The following is a 23195-nucleotide window of genomic DNA, read 5'->3' on the forward strand; positions in this document are numbered from 1 at the left end:
GTTTTAGATCTTGGAAAATGTGCCTATTCACTGTATTGGTAAGCTAACTAATGCTAAATAAGACTTGTAAAACACTACTTGTGCGTCTGTTTGTTAAATATGAAACTACGGCCAAAAACTAGCTAACTTAGCTTAGCACAAAGACTGGACACTGAGACACAGCTAGCCTGGATTTGTCCAAATGTAACAAAATCAGGCTAAAATAACCCCCAAAGTCCACTAATAAAATATCTCTTTTGGTTGACTCCTTTCAGTCTCCACTCTTTCAATGGTTAACATATCACAAAGACTATATACACATGTTTCATTTTCTTTATTTACAGGACACAAAAAACAATGCATTTTCAATATACAAATAAACCGTTCACAAGTAGCATGTTATACACAGAGGCACAGTATTAAATGAAATAAGTATGAGGTACAGATAATAGATAACAAGATTACAAATGTGTACATAAACAATGAAGGAATAACAACAGAGCTTTATTTTGGCCGTTGGTCCCTCTCTTGATAAAATGGCTTCCCAACACAAAAAGTTGAAAGGAATAAAGTGTTATGGTCATCATCACCTCTCAACACAATGTCAACAAGCTCTCAACTAGTAAAATATAAATCTTTAGCCAAGCTTCATCTTGTTGGTCCCAGAGCAAATATATTGTATAATGTCACTGACATTGTTCAAATCCTAAATTGATTCGTGAGCTCTTTCCTTTCTTTCAAGAACTTGTAAAACCCTGGCAAAACTGCAGCATTTGCTTGCACCGTATATAGCCTATGCCTTTTTTTTTAGGTTAAAATTAAATGTACAAAAATTGGGATACTGAAACACACCAGTGCTGTTACTGGCCATGAGCCCCACATAAGAGGGCAAAAAAGTAAAAAAATTGGCAGCTTTGTGTGGAATACCACTTGTACTATCTTCTATGCAGAGTACTGATGTGTTTTCAACCAACTTATGTCAAATCAATATATATTAGGGATTCATTAAAAATATTTTTCTATGGTTTCTCTCGTTTCAACACAAACATACAAAATGTAGCAGACAGCTTTAAAAGTGGTCATATTCACATACATCCTATGAAGACAGCTATTTTACAGATTCAGAGATGACACATACATGCGGTGCATGTACAGAAGGCTGTGGTTAAAAAAATAAAAATGTAAATTGCATAGAGAAAAAAGGGTTATCCTGTATGAAACATAACCTGTCCCAAATCTAAATGATTATTTTTCGCTGCACTGCTTTTCCACATTTTGAACTCTACACAACACAATACTGCATGCTGGACAGATGCGGCAAAGAGGTGCTTCTACACTGGCTATAACTTTACATAATGTTATTAGCTTAAATTAAGTTTGTTTTGGTTAAATATAAGAAGAAAAAAAAGACATGCAACAAGGTACGGTTTTCATGATCTGTCCATAAAAAGGGTGATGCACAAAAAACAGAGGCAGCCTTTGTGGAATGTGTGACTGTTATGTCCTTAAAATATGTTGAGAAAATAAATCTAACTGTATCACACGGACAGTTATAATGGATAGAAATGTCTTATGATTTAGTTGTTTTCTAATATACAGTTCATTTTACAGGAAAATAAAATAACACCATAGAATGGATTTATATTTGAAGTATGTAATTGAATGTCCTGGTGCTTGAAGGTGACCAATATGTACCTAATATCCAGTTAAAATCCAGAGTTAACGTCAACTTCCTCGGTCCTTTACATTTGTCCCTATGTTCAGCCATTCAGTCTTTCTTGTTTCCACCCATAGTAAAAGTCTGTTCAGGTGATCAGCTCTGTCCGAAGCAGTCCTACTTACTCTTCTGCGAGGCAATCATCACCTTGGAAACAAAGTTGACGATGGCGCTTGCTGGCTGCTCGGGGTCATTCTCTGCAAACAGGTGACATACATTGTCCATGGAAGTGCCAGATTTCCTCGCCACAAAGCCAAAAACCCTGCAGAGATGGATACAAATATCAGAACTGTCTTCCAATCTCAAGCTGAACATGTTCCTTTAATCCTTTTCAATGCTGCTCTGGTTGTAGCAATGTGAAAATGATAATCATTAACTTACTTTGCTGAAGTGCAGCCATCTCTTTTCCACCTGAGAGCAGAGAAAGGAGGATTGTTATTGGCTTAGTAGAACTTGTAGAAATGTAAGTTTGTTGACATACTAAATCAGGTTAGATAATAACACGCTTGCCTAACAATAGACATTATCAGTTTTCTGGAAACCCTTAAATTACATGTGTTCACACTTAAATACTCACTTTCTATCTTGAGGGTCCAATGCACAAAATATGACCGTATTCACATTGTAATGCCTCCTGAAGAACAGCCTAAAAGAAAACAGGGGGGTTGTTATTGTAAGAAACGGCCTCTGCAGGTGTGTTATGTGTGAATATTCCTGTGTGCTACCCACTTCCTCTGGTTGTCAGTGAGGGTGATTCCCTGGGAAGACACCTTGAAGTGAACAACGGTGGAGGTTGGTGGAGGGTTGGCGCTCAGGGACATACTGGTGGCTTTCTGCACCGCCTGGACGCCTGTGAGTGACTCCATCTCCACGGAGCCGAGGTACCACACATTACAGGCTGCAGGAACACATAGATTCAAATTACACTTGGATCACAGCTGCTAAATGAAAGAAGAACCTGTGGACTAATGTAGTGTTCCACAGTCAGTAATAACAGGACGAGGAAAAATGTTTGTCCCAGAATTGCACACAGGGATTGTGTCTGTGGTGTGAATGTAGAGTGCCATCATTGCTTCGTCATTATGTCTATTCATAGCATGAGCTTAGACGCATCATTACCTGCTCCCTGTTTTAGCAGCTCAGCCGCAGAGTTGGTGACAGATTGTGAGTTAGTCTCCACAACATCTTCAAGTGGATCTGATAAGAAGAAAAGCAAAAAATGTCAGTGAAATTTGTTGGTGAACACGACAACAGCTTCACAAATAAATAAAATGACCAGATGGCAGGACATCTAAACAGAGAGATTGGCAGATACACTGAAATTATTTTTAAACGTAGACTTGAATAAATGTATTATTTTAACAAATGACACATAACTGTATTAGGTTAGTTGAAAGCAATAATATTAGGTTTAAATACAAAAGAATAGGTTAAACTTAATACTATTGCTTTCAACTGACCTTATACAATTATGTGGAACTGTTGACATAATACATTTAAGTCAATTTTACATTTTGTTCAGTGTACCGGATGCCTCACAACATCAAATAATTATAAATTAATGTTTATTTTCATTTATGACAATACAAACATCTCTGTGACTGTGTGTGTAGTTTACCTCTGTCAGGAATGATAAGTTTGCAGGGCAGGGCCAAGGGGGTGATTGAATGTTGGCAGACTAGCGCTGTTAAGCTTCCTGTCAAACACAAATAGTTGTATTGAGAGTTTATTGCCACATGTATTTCTTATCTTGAATAATTACTTTTAATACTGTTTTGAATACTGCAAGTGCACAACATTTCTGATTGCCTTCATTGCAGTCAGCAACTGTCCTATACATTAATAAAAACTGTATATCTACTAAATAAGCAAAAACATAACATATAATGCGAATATAATGCAATAACAGCATAAAAACGTGGAACTAGAAGTCAGGAAAGCAGGAGGTACCATTATTCTGGTTAAAGAGAACAGATGAAAACATTGGTCAGCAGGCTGTGGGTGAAGTTCACGGTGCATTACTCATGTTTATGCTTCAAGCTAATTATCAGCAGACAGTTGTGCAAGGCACCAATGACCCATAGAGGGCAGTATGGTGTGAGAAGTCTTTCACTTTGTGCAGTTCAGCCAAACAGTCAGGAGGCTGTTTACCAGCTGTGAAAGGAGAGGATTTAACAGTATAGTTACTCACCAAAATAAGGCTCATTGGGGCAGCCCTTCAGCCGCACACCTTTCTGTGTACACTCAATCAGGAAGTGGCGTACTAATTCATCGGATAGATCGCCTCCTGTAATAAAAGTGAGATAGAAGGTCAGATAAACAGATATAACATACAGATACAGGAAAGATAAATAACTCAGAATAATCTATGGTCTGTTATGTTTCAGCAAAACACTCCTCTTTCTGACATCCTATTTACTCAGGCCTGAATAATAGCTCCAAGCACTTGTCTTAGTACATGTATTTTCCCACCCTCAAAGTTACTTGAAACATATTAAATCACTACATTCAATCTCTCCAGAGATTAATGGGATTATGATTTAACAGAAGCGCCTCTAAGGGGGCAGGAGGAGTCTATGTGAGGAATGTCTGGACACAAAGGCTTGGAGAAAGCACAGCTCCTTAAGGTGGGTAGGGTTTCACACTTATAAGGAGCCACAATGCCCTGAGCTGAACGTTGGGATAAGGACTGTGTCGTGATGTCCCTACAGGTGTCGTTGGACTGCGTAGGAGTAAAGCAAACAAAAGGACAGGTGTGAATGGGAGATAAAATGAAAAGATTGTACGCTGGGGTGGGCTTGTGCAGGAAGGGGCATAAGGGCATCCTTTGTGTCATGTGTGTGGATAATGATAGATTAATAGTCCAAAATGGTTATGATACACACCGCGTGAGACGTAATGTCCTCTGGGCCTTTTCTGAATAAAAAAAAGTGATATGTGAATCTCTATCATCACTCAATCAGCCTTTGCGTGTTGAAACATGGCCAGAGAATATTTGGCCAGATTCCTCTTGAGACTTTGTTTTCATTCCAACATCCCTCCCTGTATTTCTTGAATATCCTTTACAAACACTAGGAAGTAAATAACCAAGCAGCCTTTTTTGACCCCTGTCCCTGGATATTACATCCATATCAGACAGAGTAATGTGGGGCAGACAGCTTCCCCTGAGATGGCCCTGGGATTAGAGCTGGTTTAAGACCCAGCTCATCCTTTGTTAAGGATGTGAAACATTAGCTGAACATCTAAGACTATCAGGCAAAAGGGGTCTGTTTGGCTTCACCCTGATGATGCCCAGGAGAGAAACACAGTGAAGAGCTCTCACACACAAACAGAGGGAGGGACTCTCATATTCCAGCGCGAGGGCAGGTACAGTGGGCTGTAACTGTAGATGGCTTTGTTTCAGATTATGCTACGGATGATTCTCAGGAAATCTGTATGACTGGGCCAATCTTTCTTTTGAGAAAAACAGTTTTTTTCTTTCTACAGACTTACTGGGCATATGTTTTCACTTTTGAAGAGGCAAAATGTAAACGTTCACCGCAGCTTCCATGCTTAATGCCAAGCTAGGTTAACCCCAACTTGACTTAAGCTCTATATTTATTGGCCAGTCATGAAAATGGTGTTAATCTTCACATTGTAATCAAGCAAATAACTGTATTTCCTAAAAGGTTTAACTTATACTAAAGGTCATATACAATCAAATTTAAAGCGTTTAGAAAATATTTTATAAGATATTCATACATGTAAAATAATGTGTCTATAATATTGTTTGAATAATTTATCTTATTTTGAACCCAATCTAGTAAAAACGAAGAATCTAAATCTAAAAGTCTGATGTTCAAATCTACCATACCTTTCTTGGTCTGTTGGATAACCGAGGGTGGGGGGGGTAGCGACCTTCATGGCCAGTCCATAAGCCCCTCTGAAGGAATGGCTGTCTCGAACAATGAAGCAACCAGGCTCCTTGTCCTTCAACACTGAAATGGCTGAGAGAAAAGAAACATAATTGAGAGGCAGTCCTTTAGATCTGAGGAAAAGTTGACCTTCTTTTATTACTATGGCACAAAAGTGGACTCTGGAAACCTACCTTGATCCCTTGAGATATCTGGCTTGTACCAGAATTTGGATGTGTCCTGCACAAATTTTACAGTAACCTGCTTGCTGGCCAGTAGATCTGGAAAACACAATTATACGCCTGTGATCAGTACAGTAGTATGCGGTGTTAGCAGGCCATGTGGCACCCATAAGGACATTAGCTTCATACAGGGATTGTAGTTTACCTGGCAGAGGTGAGGCTGTGCCCAGCGTCTGAGCAGAGAGGTCAGGCAAAACATTTGGGAAGGGAATACTCAGGGAGCTCCCACTGTGGGGACTGGAGAACCCACTGAGGGCTGGAGAAGCTGTTCCCAGTGAATGGTCCCCATCTGACGCCCTCTTCTTCTCAGGCAGAAGTGGAGGCTGCATCTGGGGCAGCTGTAACTGATTTTGCCCATCCATGGAGGTCAAAAGTTCCAAGTCCATGCCTCCGTTTCCTAGCAGATTAGAGGTGGTGTTTGGACAGTTCGCGACATAGCCGAGAGCCAAATCATCGTGCTCGTCAAAGCTCTGAGCTGGACTGCGGCCGTGAGCGTAGCGAGCCATGCGGCTTCGCTGGATGCTTCGGGGGGAGCTGTGGGCGTTGGGGGCAGGGTGGATGTGGGGGTGGTGCAGGGGGGGAGAGTGGTGACCATAGTCCACCGACATGGCGTGCAGCGGTGGTTGTCTGTTGGCGGGGTAGCTGCTGCTCAGAGACGAGTGGCGGCTCAGGACGGGATGCTCTGGCCAGGACTGGATCGTGGATGAACTTAACAGAGAAAAAAAGGAAATAAATAACGGTAAACTCACAGTCAAATAACCATTCAAATGTAGATTTTCAGCCAAATTTCAAGAATATTTGCCAAAGATAATGCATGTTTCTGTCTACTGCAGCATAAAGGAAGACTTTTAAAGGATCACATAAAACCAGGGTCTGTTTTTCCACACCTGGCCCTATGGCAGGTTGTTGAATATGTTTACCGGCCACTCACTTTTTAAATTTACAATTGTGTTATTTGTGCACAAATTGAAAATGTTGAATACAAAGGGAAGATGTAACAGACTTGTTGTTTGTTTTACTGGGGTTATTTAATACTGTAATTCATATAAAAGTGTTTCATATAATCTTGAGCTGACTGCAAGTCAACACCAGTCTGAAGCTTGTTTTGGGAATCCTGCGCTCTAGTTATAAACGAAACTTTGAGGTCCGGGATAGGACAGATCTGTACCTGTCTGTCCACTGAAGGCTGGTCCCAACAATAGAGGCAGAGTGTGTGGCACTTAGCGTCCGGTGGCAGTTGATGGAGGGGTCTGTTAAACTGTCGACTCCAACGTGACTGATACTCTCTGGGTATCCCCGGGGTTCTGTGTGAGAGAAGGAAAACAAATCAAATCAGGCACTGCTTTTGATTACATTTTGAATATAATGAGAGTAAATACAAATACATAGAATCTAAAACCCAGCTATATAAAAATAACTCAGAGAAAACCCAGCAGAAACAAACATAAAAAGTTCAAATATGCACAAAAAAAAACAGGACTGTATGATACAGCAAAAAAAGCCCTTTAGAAAGAGCACTGGATTCTTTCCAGTAACCAACAATCAATAATGGAGCTGAAATGAAATGAGACTCTCCTCATGGCCTTGAACATGGCCATCAATCTACATAAAACCAATCACCAGCTACGGTTGCCACAACCCATAGAGCAAACAAATCTCTATTGCAGCTAGAAATTAAAAGGCCTCTGACATAATTATCTAAAAGCTTTCATTTCAATCAGTCATAGCCTGGAGCCACTGACAGCCCTGAATTTAAAAGCCCTGTCCCTCCTCCAGATCTGCGAGAGGGCAGTTCCGGTGTAGGCTCCACCAGTGGCGTCGCCTGGCCTCAAATTTTTACAAGAATCTGATTTTGTGTATGTTTTAAATATATATATATATTTTTTCCCCAAATGAATTTTTTTTTTTTAATGTACATCCGAGACCACAAATGCTGATGCTACAAAATGCTATGAATGCACAACTCTTCCCATCTCGGGCAATCTTATAGCCAGGGCGTGTTTCATCTTAGATAAACACCACACAAAAGGGTCCTTTTCATTTTAAAGAACAACAACGTTATGTCTAAAAAAAAGTGTTCCCTTCGAGCCGTGACCACGCCGACATTCTCCAGAAACCAAACATGAAGGGCAGAGAGTGGTTAGGAATCTCCCTGCTCTCGCATTCATGAGACGTCTTTGTTTTCGGCCTCTGTTTTTAAAACCGCTCAAATTCCACGTACAACAATGTCACCATTATTAGGTAAAGCAAGAGGGACCTGTAATAGCTTTGATCTTAAGAGATAGTGTATCCAAACTTCAGAGGGCAGACATGAGAAAGACTACAATAACCTTCCACTACCTGGGTGTCTTGTTGTCATTCACTATCTGTAATTAGTTGAACGGAAAAACACCATTCTATTATAAGTAAGCTAATACTTCTTCTGTTTTTCACACCAACTTGGTCAGTTTTTTAACTCTCTTTGAAAAGGTTTCTCAAACCCATAGGCTTAGACAAAGGTCAATCATTCATATTTTTAGTTCACAATGGAATGATATTTCTGCAATTTAAATATATACCTTCAAATTATATGGGGAACAGTTTTCTATATCCCAGCTCTGCTATTTTACATTCTTAATTGCTGCTTTCAATTTCACAGAGAAAGACAAATTGTTCTTCCTCAGATTGAACAAATCTTAAAACTGATTCCTGTAATGCATTCAGTTTGTAATCTAAAAGGAATGTTAACCTACCGTTTTCTGTTCTGTAGACTCCATAAGACTGCATGGGAGATGGTGTTTGCCTGAGATGATTCAATTCCGACATACTTTTCACTGAAAACACAAAGAAAACAAAGACAGAGATATTTAATTAGACTTATGAAACAAACACAAGGCACAAGTACATGCACAAATGTGATGCTCAGATAAAATAAATATATTTACAATGACAAAGGAAACATACTGCAGTTACCATAAGGTGTTGGCGGAGAGATAGGGAATGCAGGAGTGGGTGGAGTCATGTCACTTCCTGCCTCTACCCCGCTGTCCATGTCTGGGCCCTGGCCCCTGTCAGTACTGTCATTCCTGTACAACAGTGGGTGCTGTAACAAACAACAAATAACAAACACATACATTAAACCAAACATATAAACTAAAATCATTCATAAAGAGGCATCATACGCTGTGCCCACATGCTGTATTTACCTGGGACTGTGGCACACAGGGGGAGTACGTCCGCTGGCCCCGGTACTCCTCTGTCACGCCCCACCCCGAGTTACAGAACACTGGGTGATCCGTGACATCACTTCCTTGGCGACTCAGACTCCGCGTGACGCCCCCCCCGCACCTCACTGGACTGGACAGCTGGATACACACAGGTAGACATCCACAAGCAGGTCAATACATTTTAACAGACTTACAGTCATCACTGAAGAAATATATACTTTAACATTTGGTAACCTTCAGAAAAATCTACTTTAAAATTAGGCCTTGGCAATATGAAGGAAATCATATTATATCGCAATTATTTATGACCAAATACCTCAATAAAAAAGATTGAGATGATATTGTAGGGTTGATCATTGGTGCGTGCCCAAATATTTACTCAATGAGAACAGTGTGCTATGTTCAGAGATGTTACACTGTGAAATGTATCCAAAGTGACATGTGAGAACTGTGTTGTAAATACATTTGGGATTAATGACATTTGAATTTAGTACGTAAAGTGACAGCAGCACACTGCTAACCCCAGCATCCTGTCCTCAGTCATGTTTTTAGAGGACAGCTGAGGAATGCCAAGGGTCTGGCTGGTGTGTGTGTGTGTGTGTGTGTGTGTGTGTGTGTGTGTGTGTGTGTGTGTGTGTGTGTGTGTGTGTGTGTGTGTGTGTGTGTGTGTGTGTGTGTGTGTGTGTGTGTGTGTGTGTGTGTGTGTGTGTGTGTGTGTGTGTGTGTGTGTGTGTGTGTGTGTGTGTGTGTGTGTGTGTGTGTGTGTGTGTGTGTCGGGGGTCAATGTTGTGAGTACCGCCACTCAGCACCCGGGTGTTAAATGAGCCCTCCCAGGGAGCTCCGACCTCTCAGCCCTGAAGAATGCTAATGATGCAGAAGTGTTAATGCCGGGATCATTAATCACTTTGTCTGGGTGGAGTATGGATGTCACAGAGAGTGGTGTGCATGCTGGGCAGTGTTTCTCAAAGCAGGCATCAAAGTGAAACAATATTTCTCTCTTTAATTATAAACATCCAGGACCAACACATTATTTATAAGTAAAGAGGCAGGCAAACATGGATCTGAATGACGGAGCAAAACGCTCTTTCTCTCACATGACTCACTTTCATTGCCATCATTTCTGTAACCTAATACACCCTCAAGAGTTGGGTTGGGTTGGGCATTATGAGGATAAATTGCCAACAGAGATGTGGCTATTTCCACTGAGGATTGCAAAGCAATAAGCAGCCAGGAAGTCTGAAATGCAATTTTGTCTTAACAGGACTTTTGCATTAATGTGAATAACTCCTCAATGTGTTTGAATGTTATTCATTGAAGTCGACCCAAAACCTTCCTGTTAAAGTTTTTTTTGTTGCTTTAAATTATGTGATAAATATCTTCTTAAATGTATGTTGATTACATGCATACTGACTGTCAAGTTATATAAAAATACAGTAATTAAATATTACTGCCATACTGTTAGCAATGAAGTTCCTGGAGGTTTAAGAATACAAATAATTTGGAAAGCAGGAAAAGCATGACTGGTCTAGTAACATTTATACTAGATCCTGATTTAAGCCAAAAAGTACATTAGAGCTAGATTTCCTTTCAACAGTCAAACATTAAATCAATATAATTTATGATAAATGCCGATGATTTGCTCCAACAAAGCTCGGAAGAATGAGTTGCCATGAATCCTGGCACCAGTGCAACAGATAGAAGCCAACATCAAAAACAATCTTCCTACAGATTATTTGCAAATAAGCTAAAGTTATTGCCTTTGGCATTTATTACTTGGAATGACACCGTGTAGATATGCACAGACAGGTATGTTTTTGGATTCGAATGGAACAACATTGCCTCCGGCCTCACTTGTTCCACCCTTGGAAATTCCTCAGGCCTCCCCATCTTGTGCCCCCCTGCAAACCACATGTACATGCCGGAGTGTGATTCATGCTCTGCTAATCTAGACAGCTCTTTCTCTGCCTCACTGTTTTTGAAACCAAAAAAGTAATAGCAAACTTGATAACCTTTAAGTGGGAGCCACATCTGATAGCAAAAATGGTCTTATCTTTGTATCACTGGAGAGAGAAGCATTTGGTAATTCTATGAAATGTTTTTGCTTGTTGGTAGAAGCAGACAAACATGTACAGAAACCTATGCTGTGAATTATTTTGTAGTGTTTTAAGATCAATGCTTATTCACTGCTTCTTCAAAAGAAATTCATTTATCTTGTGGATACCTTCTGTAGATACAAAAGTCACTACGTTGCATAACCTCTGCTTGCACAACAAACCTTACAATTAGAGTCTACATTTAGGACTTAAAGTGACATATCATTGAAAAAAGAATCTGATTAGATGGAAGTGTGATGAACATTGTACTCAAATTCAGAAAGCATATAATAGAAGTGACGTCAAGCAACTTCAAATGAAATGAATGCTGTCTGTATTTGTGTTTGTTTCACATAATACCTATGTTGCTCACAACAAAAAGCAGTGTTAAGGTCTGAGTGAAACACAATGTTAAGGAATTTGATTTATGTGTATTCTTCCCTATGCGATCTCTATAATCAAACATTGCGATACGGCAGTGTTCAGAGGTGCCGATGACAGCTGCTCTCCTTCTTTTCGTGTACCTTACTGATCCTCCAGTCAGATAGCTAAACAGACAAGTCTGAACGGGCGCTCCATCTTCAGATTCATACTGAAAACATCTGAAAGCCTGGCAACAACCCTGCTATTTCTGCCACTAAACCACGCCAGGTGGGAGAGGGAGAGGAGGAGTGCTTTGTTAAGTTAACTCTGTACTGAACGGAGAAGAAAAGCTGATACTGTTGGAGTGGATCTACTCTGTTTTGGAACATTTCTAGATTGTTATCTAAATGATTTATAACGTACACTTTCGCCATGTTTATTAGACATTTCTAGCAAAACAACTTCTCTGATTTCACACATTTCTTTTCATGACCACACTTACACCACATCATCATCACCACCACCACCACACCCAGACTGTCTGACTGTCTTACCTGTCTGCTGTGTGTTTTTCACGGTTGCTGTGGTATTATCGTTGAACCTGAGATTGATGCCATTCATGCATTTGGACACGGAGCCGTCTGTTGGCGTCCCACCGTTCCTCTTTATGGAGCCTGCATTGTTCGATTTTGCCATAAATGTGGGATCCAGGTCCATGATCAGCTGGTTGAGCTGGTCGATGGAGTTGTCAATGTCTATCGTTAGAGATTTGAACTCCTCATCGCGTTTGTTGTTGTTGTTATTGTTCATCGTAGCTTGCTCCTTGTGTGGCTCAGTGTTTCTCAGAGCATCCGTCGCCATGTCCCTAGTAGGGCCCTGTTTTTCAGTTGGCAGGCCTGCTTTGGGTGAACTGCTCTCTTGCTTGTTCCCTTGGTATCTTTCCGTTTCGTTTCCATCCTCGGGCATGTAGATAAACTGTTGTGCAGCGACCATCTGCTGCTGGCGAACCCAGGACTGAGTGGAATAACTTCCCTGTCTGTAGACGTGTTGCTTGGGCATTGGAGCCCCGCTGGGATTTGCGGAGGCCACAGAGTTGCTCCTGGTGTTCAAACATCCCCGTTTAGTCTCAGCATAGGCTCTCTCATACTCCTCCATGTGGGGGGGTGCAGGGTGGTGGTGGAGATGATGCTGGATTTGGTTTTGCTGCTCCTCTCCTCCGGGACTCCCGAAACCATCTGACAGGAGGGAGTTCTGGCTGCTCTTGTGGCAGGAGGACGACAAGGTCCCTAAACTGTCCACACTGTGCAGATCGTGACCTGTAATGACCTCATCATCCAGGATGTCCGTTTCCCTCTCTCGGGGTCTGGTGACTCCGTTTATGTGCACCTGCGCCGGGACTATCTGCTGGACGCCCACTCTGGGGCCTTGATCCCCCATCTCCTCCAGTGAGGTGTCCTCAAGACCAAAGCCGCTCAAAAGGCGCTTCAGCTGGACCTTTTCCTGCTGGCTGGGGCCCTGGTTAGGCCTGATGGTGTTGGTGTTGGTGTTGGTGTTGGTGGCAGGTACAGGTGTGGGTCTGTCCGCCCACAGGGAAGTGCTAGACAGGCCCGAGTCACTGCTGACGGAGAGGGCGTGGTCGCTGTGGTCGGGGCTGGAGGTGGCGGAGGTCGTACGGGCCCCTCTGCCCAGTGTCGCCTCTCCTCCGATGGGGCTTCTCTTGTTAGCCGCCTTGTCCTGGGTTAGGCCTTGAGATCGTGGTGCTGCAAGATAGAAGAGATGCAGCGCTTCATACGGTCAGCTGGTATGTCAGCACACAGAGACACACAGACAGCAGACTCACACAGACAAACTCACACAGCACAAAACCACAAACCAAACAAGACTAACATGCACAGTCATGTCATCCCATAACCTCCATCATTCAGAATCTGTTACTCACAAAGCTCAACACTTACAATCACACCTCACCTGACAAAGACAACATTATAAACAGAGCAATAATCAAACTACAAATACCAAGAACATTATTACATTGACAGTGAAATATGTGACTCCATGTGTTAAACAGACCTTAATAATAATCTGTGGTTATTTCAAGCAAAGATAAACCTACCATCATGCCATAATACCTCCCACCAGGCCACAATGTGAACTGCCAAGCTGCTAGTGAATGCAGCAGGCGGAGTAGACATAGGTGTTCCTCATGTTCAGGTAATACAATGGATGTTAAATCCTCTATATGCCGCTACAAGAGTCCGGCGGCGGTGGATCTTCAGAGTCTGACCCCTGCATTCCTCACCCTGCTGTGATTAAGCCACTCTACTCCCTCTAGCCTGCCCCTTGACCCCCAGCATATGTCCAAACAACCTCCTTAATCCTCAGAAGTGAAAACAAAAATAACAAAAGTCAGTCATTTTGCAAAGGGTGAGTGAAATCCATCACAAAAGAAAACAACAAAAAATCAAGTTAAGCCCTGACTTACGCAAAATGAGGGCTTGAGTAGAACTGTGTGTGAGTAGCGTTGCCAAGTAAGAAAAAAACCTTGTGTTTCACTGTCACTCTCTCCTCAACAAAAGAGAGCAGGAACATGACTCCGATGCGTCTCCCTCAATCTGCCGCCTTAAGTACTTGCCTTTCAGTCAAAGCATGACTCGAGGATCTGAATACCAGACACGCATGATAAAAGCTCCCCTTCCTCCTCCTCTCCAAAAGCTCCTGTATGTATGTATGTATGGCTTGCCCCCCCCCCCTGCTCACACAAACACACTAGTTGAACCTGCATCCGGCCTTTAGCAAACCACTGCTCAGGCCTCCATGCAGGTCAGTTCTGCCGGGAGATTTCCAACAAATCCCTCTCGTAACATTCCTTTTGGCAAGGTGCAAGACAGACAGATGTTTTCCTTCTCCCTCAATGCTGGCCATCTCTCTCTCCCTCTGTCACCCCTGTCATCGTCCTGCCTCCCTCTTCTTTTCCCTCCCCCTCATGACCAGCCATCTGTCTCAAGAAGAGAAATCTCTTACCTTTGCCACAACCACCAGGTAAGCACACAAAATTATTCCAGACTCTGGTGAAACGCAACTTGCAGAGGAGAAGAGGCGGCGCAGACACACGAGAGCGGACATGGCTTCTAACCAGCAGATAATGGTCAGGGTCAAATGAAGAGATGCGAATAAGTTGGCCCCTGCTTTCTCTGCTGAGAAGGTGAGAGTGTTTGCACTCCACACAAGGGGGGACCTTGAGATCTCCAAATAAGGGCAGAGGAATGTAAACAAGTGAGGCGGGGTTTAGTGGTGGAGGCGGGCTCGCGGGAAGCAGTAACCCAACCTCTTGCCCTGCATAAGGGGACTACCCCACTGGGGAAAGAGGGGGAAAAAGGGAAGAAAGGAAAGAAGGAAAGAATGAGAGAAGGCGGCCCAGAAAGGATCAGAGAGAAAAAACAACATTCCTGCAGCTCCAGACTTTTTCACTCTGTAAAAAGACACTTTTTAATTAAAGCAATCCTTGCCTTGTACTTGGAGCTCTGAAAAGCAGAAGCCAAGTTGTTTTTTCCTCACTATTGTGTGTCATGAAATTGCATGCCTGACGTCCTGGTGAACAATAAGAGCAAGAAACAGATGTTCCCTCAACTCAATTATGGGGTTGGACAATTGTTTTAAAAACTGTTTTACCTACCACTACCACTACCTTACACTGCCATTAACAAACCAATGCATGGTTAACCAAGTATGCGTTTAGTTTAAGAAATCAGTCAAACCATTTAGATGTAGCATTCATCAGGCTGGCTGTTGTGGTGAGGTCAGTCTTTGAATAATCCACCAATTACAGTGCAGTGAGCGGCGAAACCAGAACCTTTCCTCGTATAGCGGGAGGAGGTCTGCTTGTGTATGGATATGCAATTACCCAACCCTTCCCATTCCTTCTCAGTTACTACCATCCCGCACCTCCTGAATGCCAAAACCCTGAGTCGAAAGCATAATCATGATCATCCCCGTTTTCTTCCGCCCAAGATTCTGCCTGTGCCTCCGATGTGTAGAGGACAGCCCTCTGGGAAATATATTTCTCAAAATCCTTTGAACAATTTGTGCAGGACATTCTGTACAAACAGAAAGCTTTTGGAGGGAAAACTCCACTATGAGTAAAAATAGTGGTACCTTGTCATGCAGACACCTCTGAGATAACCATCGCTGAATATTCTGCCTCTACTTCAATACCATGAAGGTGAATGAACAATGAACAATACATTACAAAATATCCAACATGAACAATTATTAACAGGAACAGTGTCTCAGTTACCCTAAAGACTTTGTTGGTTTATCTTTTCGCGGTTTAAAATGTAACAAGTTGTTTATATTATAGGTTACTGTCAGTTTCTAGGTAAAGTTTATTGCATTGACAATTTACGTCCAGTCGTTTTTGTTAACAATGTTTGCCTGCAGCTGCAAGTGTTTAAAAGATATAGGCCTTTATGCAGGCATACAGTAATGTGACAAAAGAGATACAACTTCTATTGCAAGTATGTTCATTATCTCTCTAATCAATTATTGCCAAATGTATTATTGGATGATATTCTACAAATCTTGCCCTAATAACTCTCCTGTTTACTTTGATATAGACTATAAATAGTCCCTATAGAAATTATTAGGAGCATTTTGCCAGAAGTATGCAGTTTTTTCAAATTAAAATCGCCTCCATTGTCACAAACTATGACAAACACAAACTATTTGCATGGCTATATACTGCTACATGTAAGCAGAAAGAAAAATGTGCATGACCAATTACTATTCAGCACACTCTTTTCATTTAAGTATTCACTATCAAATGCTAATTTCTCCAGTCAGCTGCTGTAATCCAAGCTACACAAAGACAACCGCCTACTTTTACCTCAAACCTAGAAAAACAACCTATCTTTTCAAATGCACTATTACTTTGCTATTCATTCACATGTGGGGAAAAGCACACACACCGGTGTTTGACAAAAAGCCATTAAAGCAGATTAGGTTTTCTTTTCAGGACCTTAGCACTACAGTGGCAACCGTTTTGTAGACTTCCTCCATCCTGACCAACCTCTGAGTGACAGCCTCTCATAGTCAATCTGAGCCATGGTAAGTAGATGCAGAATTCCAACAAAGCTCCCAGTCTCCCGTCTCAGATGTCGTGTTTACATGAGAAAATAAAGGCTGTAAATATCCCACATGAATGCTTTGGATTCAAGGAAAGAAACAAAATAAACAATCCTTTGTTCATTTCTTTGCTTTGCTTTGATGACTTCTTAAATTTGAGTGTTTGGTTCTTTTATTGCATTCCCATAGTTGCATGTAAAATTATATATGGACTTGTTGGGGTATTTTTAATGAAAATGAAAAAATAAGCTCATTTAAAATCAAGCCGAACTGAGCTTATAAAAGCACTCAATGAAACTGGGAAAGGGTGGATCTGTATTTTAATGCTACCACCACGTCTCTCTATTCTGGGAGGTTGTTGTGAATTCTGTGGTCGAGTGGAGAGCAACAACCGCAGCTAGGACGGGACGCCCCGGCAGGGTGGCTCTGTGTGTGTGTGTCTATGTGTGTCGCTAGTGAGAGTGTGTATTTGTGTGTGTGTTTGCGTGGGATGGTTAAAGCTTGCCTATTCATTTGATGTTACGACAAAAAAGAAATCTCTTGAGAACTAATTGCTCTTCCCCTGAACCCAACATTCCCTGAATACAACACATCTCCTCCCTATCTTTCACACAGAAACAACACAAAGGTAACTTTTAGTTTTCCGTCCCTTCCCTCGCCATCATAAAATAATAGTTTCCACAGTGCCTGCCTAGGTTTTAGGACTCACTCATGAGTAATAACTTTGGTTAGCAACGCTTGCAACATAAACAAGGTTAGTGGTGACAGTGTGCATGTAAATTCAATCACACTGCAGCTCCTAAATAACATGGAGCACAGGACCCGTCACACTCTGTTGTGTTTGTGTAACATAGAGAACACATTAAATACTAGAAAAGTAACCGAGAAAAAGAAAGGGAAGGAACTTCATTCATCCAAATAACGCTCTATGCATAATTCTTCCATTCATAAAACACGCAAATGGTATTTTCCCTCAGGTAGAGTCTGATTCATTAGGCAGCCCTCGGCATTGTTATAAAGTATTGTGAGTCATGTAGAGACATATGTGGTGTAATAACTGTACCTTCAACATCACAGATGTTCTGGTAGGAGTCCCAGCGGATTAGAGGATCTGCTGTGTTGTAGTCCACAATAACATCCGCCCCATTCTGCCACCTGTCGGCACCTGGACCCAAAAATAACATTAGTGTTGAAAGTGTTTGGCCCCCGGGCCTTGAGTTTGACACCCCTGCTTTAGCACTGAAACAAGGTAAAACATTGAGATGTCAAGAAATCGTGTGATAAAACTTTTACATTTCTGTTTTTGTAAGGATTACAGAAACAATTATGTTTTGTAAATTAGTGAGCTTTAGAGGTGGTTGTTCTCCAGTCTCTATGCTAAGCAGTGGGAATGATATCAACTTGTTATGAAATTCTTGACAAGAAAGCGAACTTCAGAAGTAAACCTTTAAAATAAGAAATTAATCGGCTAATAACAACAAATCAGCTCCAAACACGTTTCATTCAAGGTTTTGCTTTCACCCCTGATGTTGTAGATTGAAATCGTATCCACATCATATTTTGGGGGGGCCCATACACAGACCCACACACCATAGTTCCACTCCAGTGGGGCTCTGGGGCAGCACATGCTGTGCTTTTTTACCTCTCTGTCAGCACACACTTCACACTACATTTCCCCTCTGCAGCATTCCACATCCCTTCTCACCAGGGGGCAGAGGGGGAGGTACAGAGCACAGGATAACATGAAGGGAGAAATAGGGAAAGTTCTGTGTGTGCTTTTCCTCCCTGTAGCCGCTTTTAATAAAAACAACTTGAAGGGTTAGGAATCTACCTGGGATTTTCTCTGGTCCCTCGGAGAAGACCAGCTCCACTTTACCATAATCTGCAAATCTGGGATCTGGAATGCAAGCACACAGGAATGCCATTAGTGGGGCTTTTCAGAAGTGGAAGGATGAATGGTGTTGTCTGCAAGTATGATGCTCTCAGTACACGTAACATGTTTTGGAAAACAAGATTATTGGTCTCAAAGCACGAGGTCTAAATGAAACCCAGACTGAGCCCTTCAGGTGGTGCGTGGAGCAGAGAAGTCCCCGTAAACCTGCGGCAGCACGTTGAGACCTGCTCTCAGGGTATTTTTTCTTAAGTCTACCTTTGTTGGCAGTCTCCATGTCCTCCTTTTCAAACATCAGGTTGTAGCCCTGCACTGCTCCCGTGTGGAACTGCATCCGGAAAATAACTTCACGTTCTGAGGTGACGGCACTCTTGTGATAGCATTTAATCTGCAAAAGAAAACACAAAATATTGGGATTACTAAAAATCTAAAACTGATGTTGGAAACTCTGAGAAGGCATGTTGTTTTTGGTTTTTATTCGTACCATAATGTCTCCTTTTAGAAGCTGGGCAGGCTCCAGGGTGATGCATACACGGTCTCTGTGGCCCGGACCAATGTGACTGAACGAAAAACAACAGAGAAGTGAGTCAAAGTTAGCCAGAGTGTGGAAGCAATCACTCATATTTACAGAAAGCAGTGACTCTGAATATAATCTGCATTAAAGTAAATAAAACAGAACATTGGTTAGATGTTTTCCGATTGTCAAGTTACTGTACCACTGTGTAAGCCACTTACTAGATTCCAGATGAATACACTGCTTGCATTCCCTGGTAAACCTTGATGTAGGGACGACAAACTGTAGAGAAAAATATATACATTAAATAAAAACATAAAAGATAAGTGCACTGATACTCTTAAGAACTCTGATAGGTAAGATAATCAAGAGTGCCTTCTCATGTTGTTTTGCCCACAGGATGTGATAAGCTGTTGTTGTGAGAAAGGGATTTAATGTCCATGATGTGACGAACACCTCTGTTGTTTCAGTGAAAATAGTGAAAATAGCAATTTGCATGCAAACATGGATGTGAATTCCCATGAGTTTACTGGGAACCCATAAACACGTTGTTCTCTCCTGTCTTGTTTATGTAAGTGCCTTTATCTGTCTGAGCATGCATGTGTGTTGGAAAAAACTATAAAGTACAGATAATTCTCCATCTTGTTTACTGCTCCGGCTCTGATGTGGTTGTGTCTGGGTTCTTTTATGCCGTCATGGTGGCAGCGGCTGTATTTTCATTTGGAGTAGCAGCTGTGTGTAGTGGTAAACAAGATGAGTCTAACCTCCAGTGGCGTCGAAGTTTGGGATCCCGTGAAGAATGACGCAGTGCAGGAACAAGGGTGAGGCATTGATCTTAATGGATCCACTTAGAAGACTGTTGAGGATCCAAACATACCTGACATGGACGCAGAAAGGTGGATGTTAATATTGTGCAGGACGATTGTCAGTATTCCTATGGTCAACATTCAAGAGTCCAAAATGTGTCAAGAAGTCCCCTTTTTTTTTTTAAACACATCTGCTGACCAAAACAGTGCAAATATTAGACTGCATTTAGACTTAACTGAGGCTGATGTTTTAGACAGCTGCTCCTGTTAAAATGATACTACAAAGCAACAGGAATGCTCCTAACTACTGAAACACAGGGCCAAGATATACAGGCTTTTAATCCATAGTATGGGTCAATCTCCACTAACACTGGATACTGTATTTTCCAATATGCAAATTAATTATGTATTTTCGTAAGACCATCCCTGACTGGCAAATGTCCACATTTTCAGAGACAAGCTTGTAATTTGTGTGTCACAATTTATCAAAAAAGGTTATCTCCAAGCATGAACTGGAGATTATGACTCAGGGGATACATGTAATGATCTAATCAGAGTGTCAGTGGTTTGATGTCAGTGGCCTTGGGGAAGATATCTAACCCCAAGTTGTTTCTGATGGCATGTCTACTGATTAAAGTGTATGTACGACGCTTTGGATAAAAGCGTTAGATATCTGACATGTGATGTAATGTGACTATCATATCATTGGGGTTGTTTTCCTCAGACTTAACAATAGTTCAACATTTTCAAAAGTACTCTTATTTGCTTTAAAATTAGATGAGAAGATCAATACTGTTCATGTTGAATACAAAGCTAGGCAGAATCTTAATATTCTAGCAGTTAGTATTTCCCCCAAAATCCTTATGCTAAACTAAGCTAATCGGCTGCTGGCTGTAGCTTTATATGTAACATCAGAAGGGTATCGATCGTCTCATCTAGCTCTCGGCAAGAAATTGATCATTGATACAGTATATCCCAACAGTTCCTTTAAAACACCATTTAACATTTGAGGAAACAAAGCAAAAAAATCAGCACTGGTGTAAGACAGTTAGAAGGCTAGCCAGACATTCTAATTGGTCTCATCTGTCCATGTTGTTATTGCTGAACCTCACTTAAACTTGGGGACGAGACAGTTTCGAAGGACTGGAACTAAAAATAATTGAGAAACCAGTTCTACATAAGAGTTATCACTGTTACCCCTTTCACACCAACGCGGTTCCAGGGCCGGTTCGGAGCTGGAGCTTGAAAAGCACAGTTTTTTCCTGTTCACACCGCAGCGGAGCCGCCTCTAAGCTCCGGAATCCGGTTCGTTTCGAGCACCAAAAAGTTGTCCGTCTAGAAGCAAGAACCGCATACGTCACGCTTACGTCGGAGGGGGGGCGAGATTAACCTGAGCTAACAGTTAAGGCGAGTACGGCAAATAAAAGTTGTAACAAGCAGTAGTGCTGAGCAAAGTGACTAGAACGCAACCACACACTTGTAAAAAAAAAAACACGCTTTATAAAGTCAGGCAACACTAACCAGGCTTCTTGTGATTCTGTTTATTTGTACCTTACTTTGACCATCCGTTCGCTGTTATTGATCATTGTGGAGAGCAGGCAGACGTTTTGTTTTGTATTATAGCAGCTATCAGATGGAATCAATACATGGGCTGCACAGGTTGTCATGTCCGACTATCACAAGTAGAACCATAATGAAAAATACGCCGGTAAAATGTGCCTGTAGAAAACGGCTTATGCCACAATAGGATAGCAACAAGTAGTCAAGTTATAGTCAGTTTAACTTCGGTTGCTATGCTAACATCACCCATTTTATATCAGAGACACTTTCATAACAGCGTTGTGATGCCAAACAGCGTCAATTCAGACTGACACACATTCACTTAAGGGGAACTGGGGATATGTATCAGCTGCTTGTGTGACAGTCAGACAGTGAATACTTTAGAGCCGTGTGAGCTAACCCGGAGCTAACGGGAGAATAAACTCCCGTGGAAGAACAGCCAGCACTGCAGCGGTCGGTAAATGCCGCTGAAACACATTAATAAACAATGAACCACGGCACTCTGGAGAAAAGTATAAGGTTGGAGAAGTCGTTATTTAATTTAATCTGGCTTCGTATGATTAAAAGCAACACGATCATCGACCCGACGCAGTCCCTGGCCCGTTGTTGTTGTGAGCTCCGTTGGGGAGAAACTCAGCGACGTAAACTGTGACGTCATGACGCAGCAGCGGCAGCACCAGTCGGGCTCTGAGCGGTGTGAACAGAGCGGGAGCTGAACCGAAGAACCGGTTCTGAACCAGAAAAGCTCTAGCACGGAGCTAGAAGGGGAAAACCCTTGGTGTGAAAGGGGTATGTGAGATTCAAAGTGGTACACAGGGTTAGGATTACACCACCTCACCATGGGGTCTCATTCTCATTACAATGATCCCCAATGAGTGAAAAGGTAGATTAACAGCAGTGGGACATGCATATTGTTATTGAATCAGGTGGGTTTGTGACATGAATGTGTTTGGTCAACAAAGCACGAGTCAAACAACACACATATACAGTAAACGCACGCTATGCTGCTATGAAGAAGGGCGTGTTCGAGTTTTGGGTCTTACCGTTTCTGCGAGGGTGTCATCAAAGCTGAGACCTTATCATCGTAGTATTTCCTCATCGCAAAGCGGTCCAACGCCTGATCAGCACTTTGAGGGAGACAGTGAGACACATTAAGCACTTTAGGTAATTATGACTCAAGAGAGAGATTACACTTTGCTGCTCTATAATTGAATGGTAGTAACCCTAACTTAAATTAGGACAAAACAGACACACACAGCAACACGCACTCACACATATATACAAATGCTTAATGGACAAGAGTGAAAGTAACCGGAGAGACAGGGGATTCCAGCAGAGAGGAAGAGAATGCCAGCCTTAAGTAAACACGGAGGGGGAGAGGAGGACAGAGAGAGGCCAGAGTGTGTGCACAGTCCTGCTATTCAGTCAGACCTAAAACCAACAGGCGCTGGAGCCTTTTCACCACAGCTCTGTTTCTCTCTCGTCGAGCCTCTCCCTTTCCTCCCCACACCCCCACGAATCTATTCCATTGTAAATCTGCCTCATTGTTTTCCTATCTTTTCCTCTTTCTATTTTGCCCTCTGTCTTTCGCATTTGCCTTACTTTCCCGGTCTTCCTCAAACACTAAGGGGAAGCCGAGGCTAAATCGAAGGTGAATGTGTGCTAATGCCACAGTGACTGCTGTGTGCAGAGAGGATCTACACAGCGGTAAAACACCAGGCAGCCTCTCCTAACGTTTGCTGCGTATCTTTACTTTGAGGATTAGGGAATGACAATGGTTTGAAAATTTGAATCGGTTTTCTTCACGATG

The 23195-nt window shown here is 42.0% G+C and overlaps 1 protein-coding gene across 1 annotated transcript in view; it reads right to left on the minus strand.

The window, feature by feature from the left end:
• Nucleotides 1-298: 298 nt before the first annotated feature.
• The window catches only part of LOC117488733 (tensin-3-like), a 32977-nt gene continuing 10080 nt past the window's right edge, over nucleotides 299-23195 (minus strand). The window contains 24 exon segments of the mRNA XM_034137793.1: nucleotides 299-1958; nucleotides 2078-2107; nucleotides 2274-2342; nucleotides 2426-2594; nucleotides 2816-2893; nucleotides 3315-3392; nucleotides 3888-3983; nucleotides 5550-5583; nucleotides 5585-5682; nucleotides 5784-5870; nucleotides 5977-6539; nucleotides 7000-7135; nucleotides 8564-8644; nucleotides 8784-8913; nucleotides 9017-9151; nucleotides 9153-9175; nucleotides 12048-13253; nucleotides 17678-17779; nucleotides 18446-18511; nucleotides 18764-18893; nucleotides 18990-19065; nucleotides 19241-19301; nucleotides 19784-19896; nucleotides 22429-22512. Of these exon segments, the coding sequence (XP_033993684.1) occupies nucleotides 1814-1958; nucleotides 2078-2107; nucleotides 2274-2342; nucleotides 2426-2594; nucleotides 2816-2893; nucleotides 3315-3392; nucleotides 3888-3983; nucleotides 5550-5583; nucleotides 5585-5682; nucleotides 5784-5870; nucleotides 5977-6539; nucleotides 7000-7135; nucleotides 8564-8644; nucleotides 8784-8913; nucleotides 9017-9151; nucleotides 9153-9175; nucleotides 12048-13253; nucleotides 17678-17779; nucleotides 18446-18511; nucleotides 18764-18893; nucleotides 18990-19065; nucleotides 19241-19301; nucleotides 19784-19896; nucleotides 22429-22512 (3790 nt within the window). The 3' untranslated portion in view covers nucleotides 299-1813.

The sequence above is a fragment of the Trematomus bernacchii genome, unplaced genomic scaffold (genome assembly GCF_902827165.1).
Source record: "Trematomus bernacchii unplaced genomic scaffold, fTreBer1.1, whole genome shotgun sequence".
Lineage (NCBI taxonomy): Eukaryota > Metazoa > Chordata > Actinopteri > Perciformes > Nototheniidae > Trematomus > Trematomus bernacchii.